This window comes from Thermobia domestica, chromosome 5 (genome assembly GCF_964235325.1).
Source record: "Thermobia domestica chromosome 5, izTheDome1.hap1.1, whole genome shotgun sequence".
In the NCBI taxonomy this organism is placed as follows: Eukaryota; Metazoa; Arthropoda; class Insecta; order Zygentoma; family Lepismatidae; genus Thermobia; species Thermobia domestica.
This window is the reverse complement of record NC_137458.1, coordinates 160,597,218-160,613,965: the sequence shown is the minus strand read 5'-3', so window position 1 is coordinate 160,613,965 and position 16,748 is coordinate 160,597,218. Positions and strand designations below refer to the sequence as shown.

Genomic DNA, 16,748 nt, shown 5'->3' with positions numbered 1-16,748 from the left:
TGATGGATGATTAATGAAAGGGTATGATTAAGGAATAATTGGTGGAATGAGAATGTGAGAGGAAGCGGGAGAAGCCTGCAAAACCACACAGAAACGATCTTGTTCACAACACTCACATGGTTTGGGATTGAGCTTCGGACCCCTCACACCGAAGGGGAAAATAAATAAATAGTACGGGATCTATTCTTGTAATGATTGAATAGATTTCAAAAGCACAGATTCTCACTATCTATTACCGTTTTTGCTCTACAGTGATCAACGATGAAACCAGAAATCACTCTTCTGTTTTGAATATAACGTTTATTAGAATCCTAATCTTAGACACTGAATCCATTCGAAAAACAGTTTCTCGTCATCCATTACCATTTTTACTCTGATACTTATTGACAAACAGAGCCGTTGTAGAAGGTTTAGCATACTTATGCACAGCATTATTCGGAAGTCTAACACGGTGAATCTTCCGAATAATTATTTAACCTTAAAAGTTTCTGAAATATGGAAAGAAAAATTTGTCATAGTTTACACATGTTATTTCTTGGCTTAAATATCACAATTCCTTTTACATTACTAATTTACTGCTGGTAAGCATTATTATTGTTATTTATTTGAATTAGGATTTATCCAAATAAGGAATGAAAACAATTCACATACCAGCTAAAATTAGAGTGCTTTTATGTTCGGTGAAAACTAACCTCGACCTCAGAACACTATTGGTTTACCGTATTCCTTATAACTGTGGTAAACATTACACTGGACAAACTGGGCGAACTAATGAAGTTCGGACAAAGAACAAAAATATGGAACACTTTCAAACAGACAAATCAGGGCTGATAGAGACAGTATAAACGAAATGCATGACAATATCATCTTTAGAAACCATTACACTTCCAAGCTGTTCAAAATATTGGGATAAGAAAACAAAAGAAGTCATAGCTGATTTGCAAGAAGGCAGCACTCTCAACAGATGTCTATCAGCGCATGGTTATCAACTTTGTCCCACAGGGATTTCCTAATCAAAAGGCATCAGCCATCGGCCAATCATAGTCCACCATGTATACCCCGGATCCATATATACAGTTCTTTTGTCTCGTTTCTCGTACTGACCTTGAAGATAAGAACAAAGTTTTCGAAAAGTTGGACAACGAATACATCATCTGTTTGATAAAATCCTGAGAACAATTATTCGTATCACAACACCACGAAAGCTTTAGCTCCTGTCACAATTACTATTAAAGCAGAGGAATAGTAATGGTCTTATAATTCAAACAAATTTGTGTGCTCCTGGTCAACTACTCGGCATAAAGGGGAAGAGCATTATACTTTAACGGTCTAGTACGAGAAAAATATATATATTCATACTTATATTCAAACAACTTTGATTTTAAGTAAAAATATTGTTAACAATGACTATCGATATTTTATTTTCACACTATACCATTGTGCATAAAAGGATGTTGAAAAATATAGAGACTATTGGATAAACAAAGGATAATAATACCACACTTCTGTTTCTCAATAGAATGGAATATTTTTTAGAAAAAAATTCCAATAATTAATATTTGTGTTAAAAATTTAGTGCTTTTTTTTTTAGCACATTGAAACAACCCCAAATCCAAATTATTCAACTATATTATTATTATTATTATTATTATTATTATTATTATTATTATTATTATTATTATTATTATTTCTTTACAGAAAAAGCATACTAACGGCGGAATTCAGAAGCGAAACTCACAGTAAGCAGGGTTAGAATTTTGTCTAAACCTCGGGAAAATGAACTTATACAGTTTAAAAGACAATGCAGGTGCAAAAATTATGTTCAATGTCTCATTTTTAAAGATTTAAAATTCTATATTCATTACATAAGCCATGAAATAGACAAGTATTCATGTCAGCTACAGAGTTTTCAAATCCCATATTCGTTATATAAGTGTGTGTTGTAGCTATTTGATGTAGCATACTGAAGAGACTGCATGACTAAAGACTTCAAAGTTCTTAATTCGATTCTACCTTCAGGACATTGTTTTCAAGCATTAGTTTCAGTACATATTTTTGTTTCTATGTTAATGAGACCATTTAACATGAGTTCTTTTCTTAATGGAATCAAAGTGAGAGACGAATTCTCCCTACATCTAATATATACACTAGTTTGAGTTGAAAATATAATTTAGTCGCAGATTGCGGAACAACTCCTGAACTCCCTTAGTGTTTTCTTGATACGAGAATTGCAATACATATCACATAAAATAAATCAATATCATTAACAACAGAGGGAGCTATAAAATTATTAAATGAAGAATCTAGTTCTAGAACCATTCGGCTAAATTTATTCTGAAATCTGAACAGAGGAAAACTGTTTCATGAGGTTTGTCTTAGTTATACGATGTGCTGCGTAATCGCAGAACACCAATTAACAAATTACTTTTTTAAAAAATAAACAAAGACGTAATTCAATATAAAAACACATAACTATAAAATATAATGATATAAAGTTTGATACATTAGGTACACGCAATAGAACATGAACAGCAAAAATAATATACGGGAAAATGAAGGAGTTTTTAATTTAGACGTGAATTAGGAACTTTATATCTGTGTATCAAGCGCCTTAACTACTGGGATCTCACTTGACCATAGGAAGTGTTACTCGATCTTCCGAGTTGGCCAAGAAAATTCAAAATCTAAACTCAAGATAAATAAGAACTATCTGGTATTATGTTTATACATATATCACCTTTCACACTATATACAATGATCTCTTTAAGCTTTGGGGGAAAAAAATCCTGATCACTGTGAATTCCCCTTGTCAATTATAGAACGCCCGCTTCAGAATCTTACAGTAATACATTTCCTATACTTTCGTCAATTATTAACGACAACCATATTTGATTTTTGTTTTCACATTGTATATTTTACTTTCTGTCAAAGACTATCATTTATAATCCAATTCAAAGCAGTACTTTTCAAGATAAAGGTCATGTACACTAAAATATTCAACAAACTAGTATTTCAGAAATATAAGGATAAAGACTTAAAAAAAAAAAGAAAAAGAAAAAGAAAAAGAAAAGAAAAGAAAAAAAGAAGAAAGAACTAAAAACGTCATTTGTATCAATAACGATTTTCGTCCTTTACTTTTGTCTCGTATTTTATAATAATTTCTAATACGCTGAGTTTCATTACAGGCTATTTTAATGTGGGACACAGTCTTAGGAACGTAGTTATGTTTGTCACATCATCTTCTAGACTTCATTTTCATTTGGTTATGAAATTAAACATATGAAATAGTTATGTAAATTATTTATTCCTCACAAAAATAAATTTTATTGAAACCCTAATTATATTTAGAATAAGCTAACTTATTTTAATTTATATTAATGGAAGAAAAGTCGTTAACAGTTTAAAATTCTTTTAGGATTTCTTAACGATCAGCAGAGGATTAAATCAGATCTAAAAGTGTAATATTTTTGTTGTATTTCATTCATCAGAAGGAAAAAAAATAAAAGACTATCATATACAGTAACCCATGGAACCATGGTATATATTGCTCACATTGGATTAATCGCTTTTTTTATCATTTTCTGTTTTATAAAAGAAAGTTAACAAATTAATAAAATTTTACTCAGCTACTTAGACCACATGGACTGTACAACAACAAACGACTTTATGTGTAAATAAGTATTAGTGGCCTAATAATGGACTTGATACTGCTGACACCATAGGGATGAAGATAGAGCTTAAATAATACAAAATTCAGTCTCACAAAGACAGGCGTACTTTACCACTCTCATATTGGTAATCTTGGTCTTTTCGAGAAATGAACTGCTTGACACAGAAGTATGTTTTATATCTGAGTTTAATAGTCTTTCATTGAACATTTAGGAAATGTAGTGTGTTTAGTGTAGTGCAATGTGCAAGGAACGTATTTTTTTTCTCACTAACCTGCTGTCGATGATGTAGACGGTTTACCACTTATGAACCTGGAAACGGCTCGTCCTTGAAGATCGATGAATCAGACTACACGCGAAATCCACTGGATTCACTACTTATCCAGTGCAACTTAGAATGAAAATATTTGGTAATTGAGAGTGTTACTTCTCATAGGATACGTTGAGTTCAGAGTTAACGTTGAGGACTCGGCTCTTTAACTCTGAAAGGTTAAGGTGTTAGTCTGCTAGTTACGAATGACTATACTAAAGACCGACCTGAATGAAACTAGGAAGTCCTCAGTGTATATACCATAGTAGTACTGAAACGTGAAGAAGTACTACATGTGGTGTCTGAAATCCAGAATTTCGACAGGTGCAGAAGAATGTCACTTTAAGAGAAAAAGAGCTTTTCAGCGTAGGTAATTAGAAAGTTCTTACAGTTTGTTACAATTTGCTGCATACACAGTTTTACATGACATGGAAGTAATACAATGGAGACAAATAACATAATTCGTATATGTATAACGCTATTCCCTTCCAGCTTGTCTGAACAATTTAAGAAGCGGATAGGGAAAAAAATACTAAGAAATCTGTGTACATGAAATGAACATAAAAATGTTGATACAATTAAAATATTGATTTCCATTTTTACTTGCTAAGTCCACAATACAGTAGTAGTTACTCAACGGTACACCATATACATCCGGATTCGATCTCGTCTAGTCGCATTTTTTGCTTTGAATTTCATGGAACTTACATATATAGAAAATATGGTGTAGATTCTTTTTTCACTTCTCGTCTAAAAATATTATGACACTAACTTTGAAGTACTTTTAATTGTAAATGCATAATAGAAATTTTCTGTCAATAGCTTACCAAGCATAAAGATGTATACAACATCCTGAAGTACCTTTACTGACAATTCCCAATGTCTGTACAAAGGATAACATAAACTTCTTCGAAGACTAGATATCACTACGTCTTGGAGATCATTAAAACACTGAAAATAAAATTAAATAATTTAATTACTGTAAACACAGAAACTCTATTTTTTTATGTGATGTTCATAAAGAAATTTTGCAACATACTAATTTAAGAAACCCACACATTACGTTAAATAGTTGTGCTCTATATCATATGTAAATTAATAGTTACGTAAAATGTCTCATGTTACTACTGAAAATACTTTTTGTAAGTTCAAATTAAAATTGAAATAGGTAAGTATTATTACGAATTCTAATCCATGCGAATGACAGCCCTAAAGTGGGTATATATCTAGTGGGCTGTCTATGGACCACCTAATTGAGCCTGCCTTCTCCGAAAAGTATATCGAGACGGGTGCTACCTACTTCAATATGCTATAGATGTTCCTTCCATCCCTTGATACATACTAGGTATCACGGTTAATGTGCACTTCCAGCACGACGGAGGCCTCTCCCTTTTACTCTCGCAGCGAGAAACTTTCTGGGCTAAGAATTGGGGCACGTGGGTTGGCTGCAAAGAAATCATATGGCACGAAAGGTCGCCAGATCTGACTCAGTGATTGTTTCAGTCTTAGGGATATGTTACGACAAGAGGTGTATGCAGAAAGCCAAAAGATCTGCATTACCTTAGAGTAACAGTATGTATAGCCATCGTGGGTATTTCCAACGATCAGCGCGGAAAAGCTATTCTGAGTTTACGTCGAAGTTGCAGGAATGCATCAATATGAATGGTGTTCAGATTGAAGTAGTGTTGTCTCGAAAACCTTTTCAAGATGTTGTGCAGTAGAAACTTCACTAAAACTCTGTTTGCTACACAGTTATAATGATTAGAATGTGGGAGGGACATTTGGAAAACTTACTTGGGACTTTTCTCGTTAAGTTCAATGTGAGTAAATAACGATTCAGAACTTTATTTTAAATCTGAATTTCATTCATGGTTTTATTGCATTAACATGATTTTCTTTTAAATTTATACTGGTTTTAATCTGTCAGAAACAGAACCATTAACTATATTTCGATTATATTTTATTATTGTATTAGGATATTTCATTATATGATTTACTTGGAGTAGCAAGTTTGGTACACGGTATGTTGATTCGTGTTTCTATTCACAAGACAATTTGAAGCCAACAATGAACTGTCTACTATAGGCGGTAAAATCACTTACTGCACGCTCCATAGAGATGAAAAAGTTTCGTCAACACATTTCATAGCATTCCACTTCGTGTGAATCAGCAAGATGAAAATCAGTTTAGTCAGTTTCCGTAGTTCAAAGTATATACTGAGAATAATATGTGTTCCTACGATTATGGTGTTTGTTCTTTCATTTTTCGTTGGTGTAGTGCAATACGAGCATGTTACTTCGTGCTTGACGTGATAGCAAGAATGATTTTCGCTTAGCAGGAGCTGACCACCTTACATCAAACCAGTTGTAAAGACATATAAAAAGTGGTCGAAGTGCGACGGTATGCGGTGGTATGGCATACCGCCTCTGGCTTTTCAGAGATGAAGATATACCTCCTCTGGTTTTCCAGGGATTAAGACATACCATCATTGGAAAGCGAATGCTAATATACATTTAGTAAATCCATTTTTATACACAGTAATTGACGAATAGCTTTGCACGTCAAAGATTCTATTTCTTATGCAGAAATAATTTCTAAGTTAGTAACACCGACATTTTTATTAGTCCAGTCAATATACGGTTTGACCTCCAACAAATTGCAAGAAAAGCTTTTCTTAGTTTTTCTGGTAGAAAAAATCATTCTGAACAACAATGATTAGACGTCCACTTGGCCGTCATTTTGAGCCGCCATTTTGGATTTTGTTACTAACCACCTTTCTCGGAAAAGACAATTATATCTTCTCACAGAATTAAGATAGAAACTTCGTTCTTGTGTCAAAGTGTTGGTAATAAATAACATAATCAAGGAAAGGTGGTACAGTCTTGTGATGATGTCGCCACATTTAAATATGGCAGCCGTTCAAAAAATTAGTTGTATTCGGTCCTTTGTCTGTCTTAATTGGCACATAACTATGAAACCGTTAAAGTTTCCAAAAAATCATTCGAAATGATCGTTATAGAGTAGAACATCCTCTTTCCATTGACAGCAAAATCATTTCCGTATCTTAAAAACTAAGCGAGCTAGACCATTTTATGTGATGAGAGTGTTGTCTTTTATAACATTGGCCTCCGCCATGTAAGGCAACATGCCTTTTCTTTAAGGTGGATCACTACCCGGAAGTCAGTATAAGCATTAGTTCATTGCCTTAACCAGCTCGTAAGAAATAGCACATATTATTAATATTACACTATAAAATAGAGTTACGCGTCAGCTACAATATAAGATACTATTTCCTGTGATTATGTATTCCGTTATCTAAAAAAGTAACATATAAGAGGAAAACTTGATGGGATTTAAGATGAGTACGCAAGATGGCGCTTGCTGTTAGATTTTGATACTCCTGTGCTCAATTTTATGAAATTTTTACTTACAAGCATAAATTATTTTATAAGTAGTTGTCTCATTACGGAATATGGATATTATATGACCATTTTTCGTGTTGTTTTACATTTTATCTAAATGTAATTCTATGTTTACGGAAATAGTTTTAGCGGCTGAATCTCATGCTTGCGCAGGACGCCATAATGCTTCGTTGCCAAACTTGCATGTGTACTGTTGCAGTCACATTAGTAGGGCAATTCCTTGTTACCGTTTCAAGTCCAGAGGCGGAACCTGTGAATTGTGACATAAATAATAAAAGTGAAAAATGGGGAAACGGGAGGAATCATATACAAAAATGAAAAATCCAACTGAAAGTAAAAGATCGAAGAGCCAAGGGAAGCGAAGAGAAAGGGAGAATAATTTAAAGAAACAGCTAAGCGCTTTTCAATTTTTAACGGTTTGTTTCCACGTAAATATTATGCACACGTGTAATACAAAGGTAGTTTATTTTGACGATCATTTTGAACGTTAAGTATGTAATGTGTGTTCTTTCTTTTTCCTTCTTTCCTTTTCTTTCTTTCTTTATTTTTGCTGAAACTCATTTTGCTTAGGTAAATTATTATACGAGTATATTCTTGAAAATAATTTATATATGTTTTTGAGCTTTCATATGTACACGAATAGTTGCCTGAAATATTTAGTGGGAAATACTAATTAATTTCACTTACTAGGTAAGATCGTGGGGTGTTACTCTGGCTTCATATTGATACTATGCTCAGTCGACTCCTTTTTACATATGAAAATTAGGCAACCGGAGAAATCCTCGAGCACAAGCTTGTTCGAATTATCAGCGTTGAAAGTTCAAAATTGAACAGATTTTGAAAATGGTTTGAAGTAACCACGCTTTTTGATATACGCTTCAGTTTTGGTATTGGGGTGTTTTCTTGGGTGCTCGACAAAATAGTGAGGTGATAACGTGAGTATTTTGCAAGGTAAGGGAACTTATTGGGGAAAGGTTGAAGGGTAATGGCGTCTTACAACTTGCAAATTGCATCCTGTTTGGCACACCGGGTCAATAGGCTAATAAAATGTATTTTCCGCCAACTGTATTGTCATTCAAACGTCAGTTTTCTGTGTGGCCACCTAAACATTAAACAATGACATTTGTCTCTGAAACGCTTTGTCGCGGAATTAACTTGAACGGGACTCCCAACCCAGCCGGCCTCTGCATTGTGGAAAAAATGCAATGTTTCAGTTTTATATTCGATGATTATGCCCTTTAGGCTAAGAAAAACGATGATTAAGGCAAGATAATGATGATGGAAGAATTGATGGAATGAGAAGAAGGGAGAAAACAGGAGTACCCCGAGAAAACCCATGGACATGATGGTATCCATTGTGGAAGACGGTGTTTCAATATCTCATCCCTAGCCATTTTTTAAAATTTTCAACGGATTTCAATGGCGATTGTTCGAAAATAGTGGCCAAATTTCAGACAATATTTTACGGTATTCCGCGAGAAATGTGACCAAAAAACAAACAATCGGCTAGCGATGATGTATGCAAACAGAGGTTTTCTCGAGAATAAGTCACCTGGTTCACAACTTTGAGCGCACATTCCCGCTAACCATTTTTTTCTTTCTTTGAATTTTTCGGTCAATTGAATATCTTAGAATATTTCCTGGAGTTTGACCAATATTTCCCCATAATCGACATTCCAATTCGCTGAAAACTAAGTACATGGCAAGCGATGATGTATTTGAACACCGTATTCTGCCATGCATAAGCGTAGGCCGACAGGGTTCGAAGTACCGCTCAGGAGTTCCACAGCAGGCCTGTCTGGCGCTGCGCGAGCTGTTTGCATCGCATTTCAGCACGATTAGTGTTTAATTAATAAATAAAATACCGGTGGTATAAACAAATATTCGTATTCACCCTCAATGGCAGCCTTAGTAGATAATTTATTTGATTTAACTTCATTTTAACAATAACATAATTTTCGTTTTCCACATATGATACTATATTTTAGTGCGGCCCAGTGCAAAATTTTTGCTAAACAACTGATCCGGACAAAACAACACATTGGTAACAGAGCTTTTTGAGAAAATATTGGTCTCACTCCTAGCTACAGAAGGGGAAGAATCAGGCCTGTAGCCAGCCCAAAAATGTAGGGGAGGGGGGCGGTCCAACCATATTATAGTTCATCACCATATTATTGTTCATTTGCAAGCCTACCGTGAAAATTTAAGGGCGACAGTAAAAATTTAAGGGGAGTCCGGCCCCCTAGACCTCCCATGGATACGAGTCTGGGAAGAACACTACAATATAGATCATCACAAGTTTAATTGTGAATACCACGACGTTCTTCATTGAATTTTGCACGCCTGGCAAAGCGTTTTCAAGACAAATGCTTTGGTTCAATTTGAAGGAGGCTACACAGAAAGTGATATTTGAATAACAATACAGTCGAATAAGGGTATCAAATACATTTTATTAGCTTATTGACCCAGTATGCCAAATGGGGTGCAATTTGCAAGGTGAAAGACGCCATTACCCTTCACACCCTTCAAAATAATTGCCCTTATCTTGCAATATGCATAAGTTTTGATCTTACTACTGTGTTTGGCATCAGGAGAACTCCCTGATCCAGGAGAACTCCCTGTATCTCAAGAAATGGTTCTTCAAACTTTCTGCAAAATCTGTTCAATTTTGAACTTTTTACGCTCATAATTCGAACACGCTTGCGATCGAGGATTTCTCCGGTTGCCTATTTGTTTCATATGTAAAAAGGCGTCGACTGAGCATAATATCGATACGATGTCAGAGTTATATCCCGCGACCTTCCCTAGTTAGTATTTTAAAAAGTTCATAAAACCGTAAAGCTTGATTACTTTTTTCCTATAATGAAAAGAAAGTATGTATACCTTCAGTTGAGAAACGCAACCACTCATGTAGAAATGCAAATCCTTTTTCTACTCCGGAGCTGCAGTGGCTCCGTGGTAGAGGATTGACATCTTGTATGTGGGGTCACTGGTTCGATCTCAGCTTTGCCAGGTGGGCTTTATGATGGACAAACACCATGTGTGTGTGGATTTTCTCAGGGTTTCACCGTGTGCTCCTACTTTTCTCATTCTACCATTTCATTCATTCTTATCATCACCGTCTCGTTTAGCCTACATGGCATAACCGAGAGTCATGAATGTTTTTGTTTTTTTTTTTGTAACGTCCTATCATTGTGTTCCGAAGGAAAGGTGATGATGATGACAATGAATGAAATAGTTGAATGAAAGAAAGGGAGGAACCCGGAAGAAACCCACACATATGGTTTGTCTGTTGTCCACCACATAGCAAACTTGGCACGAGCTGGGATCCAGCCAAAAATCTCACCCACCAGAAGTGAGTACTCTAAGTCTAGCTCTTATTGATCCAATATTCTGGCCGTAAGTGATACGTGTACCACTTGCGGTTTCAACATAAGAATAAGGAGCGGAGATAGAACCTATGCTTGGGACGCTAAATCTATACCAACAAATAATTGCTTGTTATCACTTACCGTCTTTGCTCTATGTAAATTGAAATTGTGATAAGGGGCAATGTAGAGTGACCTGATGAAGCAGTTACAATCACTGGCATAAGTCACGGTTCAATCTATAACATTTTCCACGCTGTGCTCAGATTTCGGAATGTGTGCGCCAGGATGGTATTATGCCAGCTGATAGACGAACTGAAGCAGGATGTGTTGATGTGTGACGAGATTTTGCCACTCCGGAAACTTTCAGAAGGGATTCGTTATTTGGAATGAAATATGGGTGCCCTATTACATTCCGGAAGTAAAATATGAAATTTTTAAGTTTTACGTCCCACGATTATGCCGGTTAGGCTAAAGGAAACGGTGATTATGAGAAATAAATGAAATGGTGGAATGAAGGAAGTGGGAGGAAATGAGAGAACCCTGAGAAAACCCACACACACTATGTTTGTTCATTACAAAGTTCACTTGGCGCGAGCTGGGATCAAACCAGGGGCCCCAAGCACCAGAGGTGAACGCTCTACCACTGAGCCACCACGGCCCCATTCCGAAAGTAAGAAAGCGAGCATGCAATAGAGGCAGTATCCATTATCGGACACAATCATTCCACAGGGAAGTTAATACTTTCTTCTGCGACCAAAAGGGTGTCATTTTAGAGCATTAGAGCCTACGGAACTCATAGTCAATAATAGCTTGTATTCCGATCTCCAAAAAGATCTTAAACCTACTATACGAAGTAACACCGGACTTCTCAAAACAAATTTCCTCTACAACATAACAATACTCGGACTCGTACTACTGCCTGTGCAATGGTTGCGATCATGGAAAATCTTTGTTTCATCCTGCTTGCGTACCGCATCTCGCCTCAGTGGTTTTCACATATTTGTATCTCTTAAAGGTACTAAAGAGAAAGAAGTTGCAATCTGATGAAGAGGTGCAACAAATGATATATGACTGGTTGCATAGCCAATCAAAAAGAAAAAAAAAGAAAAAAAAGAAAAAAGAAAAAGTTCTGCAGAGGCATTGGGATACTTTGTAAATAATGGGAAACTTATATTAAGCGTAGAGTGAATTGTGTAGAAAAATTAAATCCATGTGTTTCATACTCGCTCAATGTTAAAAGAAAAGTTTTAAAGGTTTTTGACACCTCATAAAACTAGAAAATTGTTGTTTCCGTAAGTAATGGATATGGAAGTGGAGATACAATTTTAACAACCGGCTCCTACGTGAATGTCACCATTGAGCAAAGGAATATGCTCTGTCAACGATAAGGCTATGGGCAGCGAAGGCAAGGGGACATCTAACAGCAAGCGCCATCTTGCGTACTCATCTTAAATCTCATCAAGTTTTCCTCTTATATGTTACTTTTTTAGATAACGGAATACATAATCACAGGAAATAGTATCTTATATTGTAGCTGACGCGTAACTCTATTTTATAGTGTAATATTAATAATATGTGCCATTTCTTTACGAGCTGGTTAAGGCAATGAACTAATGCTTATACTGACTTCCGGGTAGTGATCCACCTTAAGCAGGAATATGAGAAAGAAATATTATTATCAGAAATATAAGAAGACATCAAACTTAAAACTAGTGAGATATTCATTAGTTTTCCATGACCGTTTCAACTACTCCAGTGAATCCTTGCGGCAAACGACATATTTTGAAATAGACGAGTAAGCAAATTGATAACGCTTCCAACCATTTTATGCGATATTGAGTCAATTAATTTAGTTTAGGGAAGGTTAACTTTTTATTTATATTAAAGAAAGAAAGAAAAGAAAAGCACACCATATTCATGTGAAATTACATGAGTGCTCAGTTCTCATCACTCGGTGTGATTCACTCATACTACCATGTAATACATTTCTAGCTCCTCACATTAGCGTACAATCGCCCGTGATTTACTCGGAGTTTTTTTTTTTTTTTCCCCATAATACGAGAAATGCTCGAGCAAAACAAGCACTTACCTTAATGCTAGGTTTCTGCTTTTTTCAGTATCTACTGGCTATGTAGAAGTTCACTGCGTTGTGCGTTTTATGTAATGTAATACCACGCATCTCGAAAGAGTACAAAAAGGAATAGTAGTTGGCGGGAAATAATTTAACCGGCTCACTCATAGCACATGACATCACTAGGCTCTCTTCAGTGAATGCGTGTTCGAGCTGTTTTGGCCGTCTCTCGAACTACTTCTCCGGAAGTTCCCTTAGAAACGATCAAATCACAGGAGCTAACGAAGATCACTCGTTAGTTTTGCCAATTAATAAAGAATTACTGCACAAGGTGATAAAATAAAGTAAAATACAGTATAACTGCGTTTATCAGGACTTACTGGGACCAAAGGCAATCCGGAAGATCGAAAATTTGCATAATCTCTGTGATATGGGTAATAAGCAAAACCAATTCTTAAATAAACAGACTTACCGTTTATTTCGATAACATTCCTGGCCATTTCTTAACAAAGAATTGGTCCACTGTCTTTTGTTTAACCACGTGTGGCGTTTGAATACGGTCACGCAAACACTTTACCATTAATAGTTCAGCTGGAGTGGTGTCGGAATGACATAAGTCAAAGGTATTTATAGCTGGTGAGTTAATCCACTTCAACGCCCTGTGACACTGTTATAAAACTTTCTTAGACTCGACAAAAAGCATTTTATGTACAGTATTACATTTATTATGCAATCTCTGCAGGAACTATACATTTAATCAAAATAAAAAGGAAATGCTTGGCGTACTTATAGTTGCGTTCTTGCTAAATTATTATTCATGTGAACATTAAATTTAATAAAATGTCTGCAAATCTGATTCGAATTATACGGATAGATCCCGATCAACGAGGGCCGGATAAACTAAGTTTTGCTGTAAAATAAAATACTGGTACCGAGAGCGAGATAGTCTTGGTCTGAAGCTTTCAAGACAAGACAGAAATCGAGAGGGACGTTTGTAAATCGAGATGAGACTTACTCAAGATGAGACTGAGATCAAGACACACTTATATTCCCAGACGATACCGACTCAAAATTACGCTGTCTTGAAAGTTTGGGTTGTCTCGAAGAATTAACAAAAAAACTCGGAAATTATCTTTACTCAAGAATAGTGCATTGTTACGTTACATATAAGACGATGAAATGATTTCTCTCTTGTAGCCAGTCATAGACGAATAGACGAAACAAAGATGGTAAAATGTCGCCTTTGATCACGTGGTGTATAGAAAATGGTTTAAACAGCACACAATGTTCAGTTGGGACTCATTATATTTTATTTTGTTTTCAGTCATTTTAATTATCCAAAGAGCATGGTGCCAATATATTCCGAAACGCAATTTTATAAAGCAAATACATGAGGTTGCAACTTCTCAACAATGTTTTCCCACATAGTTCAGGAATTACCCAGGGAACAATATGTTTAACACATTCTTGTTGGTCTACTAAAATCACTCGTGTAAAGTAAGATACCAACTTTTCTTTAATCCTTTCTTTTGTAACGGGAAGTACACTTCCCACCAAAGGAGTCTATGTATGCTTTTATTTGATCCATTGCGAAGCGTTATTCCTATTATAACCACGATTCTTTGTCATTAGGAGAATGGAAATTTATTTTTTAAAGCGTGTTGTGCGTAACTTTGAAGAGGTATCGCCCTATCGCTTCTAGAAAAAAGTGGCCACAATAGGGCTAAAATTTAAATTAAAGTTTTCAGATTGGAGAAGAATAGTGCAGAAGTTTCGGAATAGGATAGGACAAGTTCATGGAAAAAGAAACGGAATCAAATTAAACAGAGAATTAGTTGGAGCTATTAACCAGCACTTTAAAATATGTAACAAAGTGTACATTAATATCTTCATTAGCAAATACCTCCACGCGCTTCACTCCACGATCTACAACGACGATAGGAGGACCGCTTGAATGTGGAAGCATATTCGGGTCAGTCTCGATATTTGAGTTGCTGCTGTTGGTACGAATGGCGTTTGTGCGGCTCGATTCTGTATTCGGACCGAAGCTGGACTGAGTGCGATTACCCTTTTTCGAACAGAAGATGCTACTATGACAGTGGAATTGGCAAATTGTTCCTAAAGCTTGGGTTGGTCATGTTCGCCCTGCGTTTGTCAATTTTTTTTATTCGTATCTCTATGTGCATATTAGATATATATATTAATGTTTGTGTAAGCTTGTTATGTAGGCTGTAGCTGTACATTTAAAAGTGCTACATTGAACTTGGACTCGATTTTTTTTATAGTTGAGGTGATAGGAGGGGAGGAAGTGTTGAAACGGATTTTGGTGGATAGGTTGGGACATAATCTACAACCATATAGAAGTTACATGAATTTTAAATCCGCAAAATAACTCACATTTTTAATTATGATAGGAGATTTTCAATTGTTATATTCACAAATACACACATGCAGGTACAGCGTGGCAAGAGGTAAGTAGGTGAAGGCAGAGTATTACTAATCATGAGATTGGCAGTTCGAATCCACTTCCGGGTTCGTTGTTTTCTTTTAATGAATAAATATACACTGAGAAAATTTCCGCTCTCCGGACAGCGGTATATTGTACAAATATATAAAATCTTCTTGCTTACTACAGAAATCAGTATGGAGCATACGTTATCCATATGCTAAATAGACTACGCACTGCCTTTAGATTTTACATCATGCCGTTGCAGGATGTCTGACATCTAACAGTTTTCCGTGTATCACATGCATATACTTATGTTACATTCCTCAGCTGTATGTTATATACGTCCATTTGTATGTGAGATCCTGACCGCCTACATTGTTTCATACAGAAAGTATGTATAGATGGAACACTTATACGGAAAGTATTAGAAAACATGCGTTTTCAGTTATATGTCTGCTGTACGTTAAGTCCAAAAACTACAGGAATTACGCATGTAACCTACCTTTTTAAGTACGCCACCTCCATTTTTTTCTCAGTGTATTTATTTACTTATTTAATTTTGTAGGTATGTGTATATTACTGAGAGAGCATTGACGAGGTAGTTGCGAACTCAAAGCCAGCGGCAGTGGCGGCGTAAGGGCGGGGCGAGCGGTGACCCCGCCCCGGGCCCCACTTTGCGGGGGCCCCCGACGATAGGTAAAAAATAATTACTAAGGAACCTTGTTAGCATGAGCCGTACAAGGGCCGTCAAGGTTTATAATCTACACCTTCCCTAAATGTAAACGCAATTAATTGTCAATCAATATTACATCAAATAACGGATGAAACAACAGAAATATCTGTCTAAGCTAATCAGTACTGGATTTCCGTATAAGCTAAACAAACTATAAGCTTCGGGCATCACTCTCTTTGGCACACGAAAGAAATTTAAAGAAAAAACTGAATGTAGATTAAAAATAAATAAAATAAAAGTTTCATTATCTTGGAGGCTTCCAAAGAAATTTAAAGGAAAAAGCTCTGCATATAGGTGAAAAATAAAGTAAATGTTCCATACTCTTGGGGACCTCCAAAGAATTTTAAAGGAAAAGGCTGAATGCAGATGAAAAATAAAACAGACGTTCCACTTTCTTGGGCCCCCCAAGGAAATTTTTTTTAAAAGTTGAATGTAGGTGAAAAATAAATAAAATAAAAGTTTTACTCTCTTGGGGCCCCAAAGAAATTTAAGAAAAAAAAAATGTATGTGGATTAAAATATGAATAAAATAAAAGTTTTACTCTGTTCAATAACCTCAGAGAAATTTAAAGGAAAAGCTAAGTGTAGATTAAAATATAATGAAAGTCAAAGTATATTGTGTTATTTACATTCTGAGGTCTTATGATGCAAATAATAGGACCTCGTCTGCTAGCCTGCTTCCTAAACTATCACTGTTTATTTATTTATTTATTTATTCAGATCAA

At 35.6% G+C, this 16,748-nt stretch overlaps 1 protein-coding gene across 3 annotated transcripts in view; it reads right to left on the bottom strand.

Moving 5' to 3' along the window:
- LOC145686213 (protein SHQ1 homolog) overlaps positions 1-16,748 on the bottom strand; it is a 91,168-nt gene that overhangs the window by 9,007 nt on the left and 65,413 nt on the right. For all 3 annotated transcript variants that reach the window (XM_081759267.1, XM_081759266.1, XM_081759268.1), the window contains exon 7: positions 4,806-4,929. In XM_081759267.1, coding sequence (XP_081615393.1) covers positions 4,806-4,929 — 124 coding nt within the window. The remainder of the gene's footprint in view (positions 1-4,805; positions 4,930-16,748) is intronic.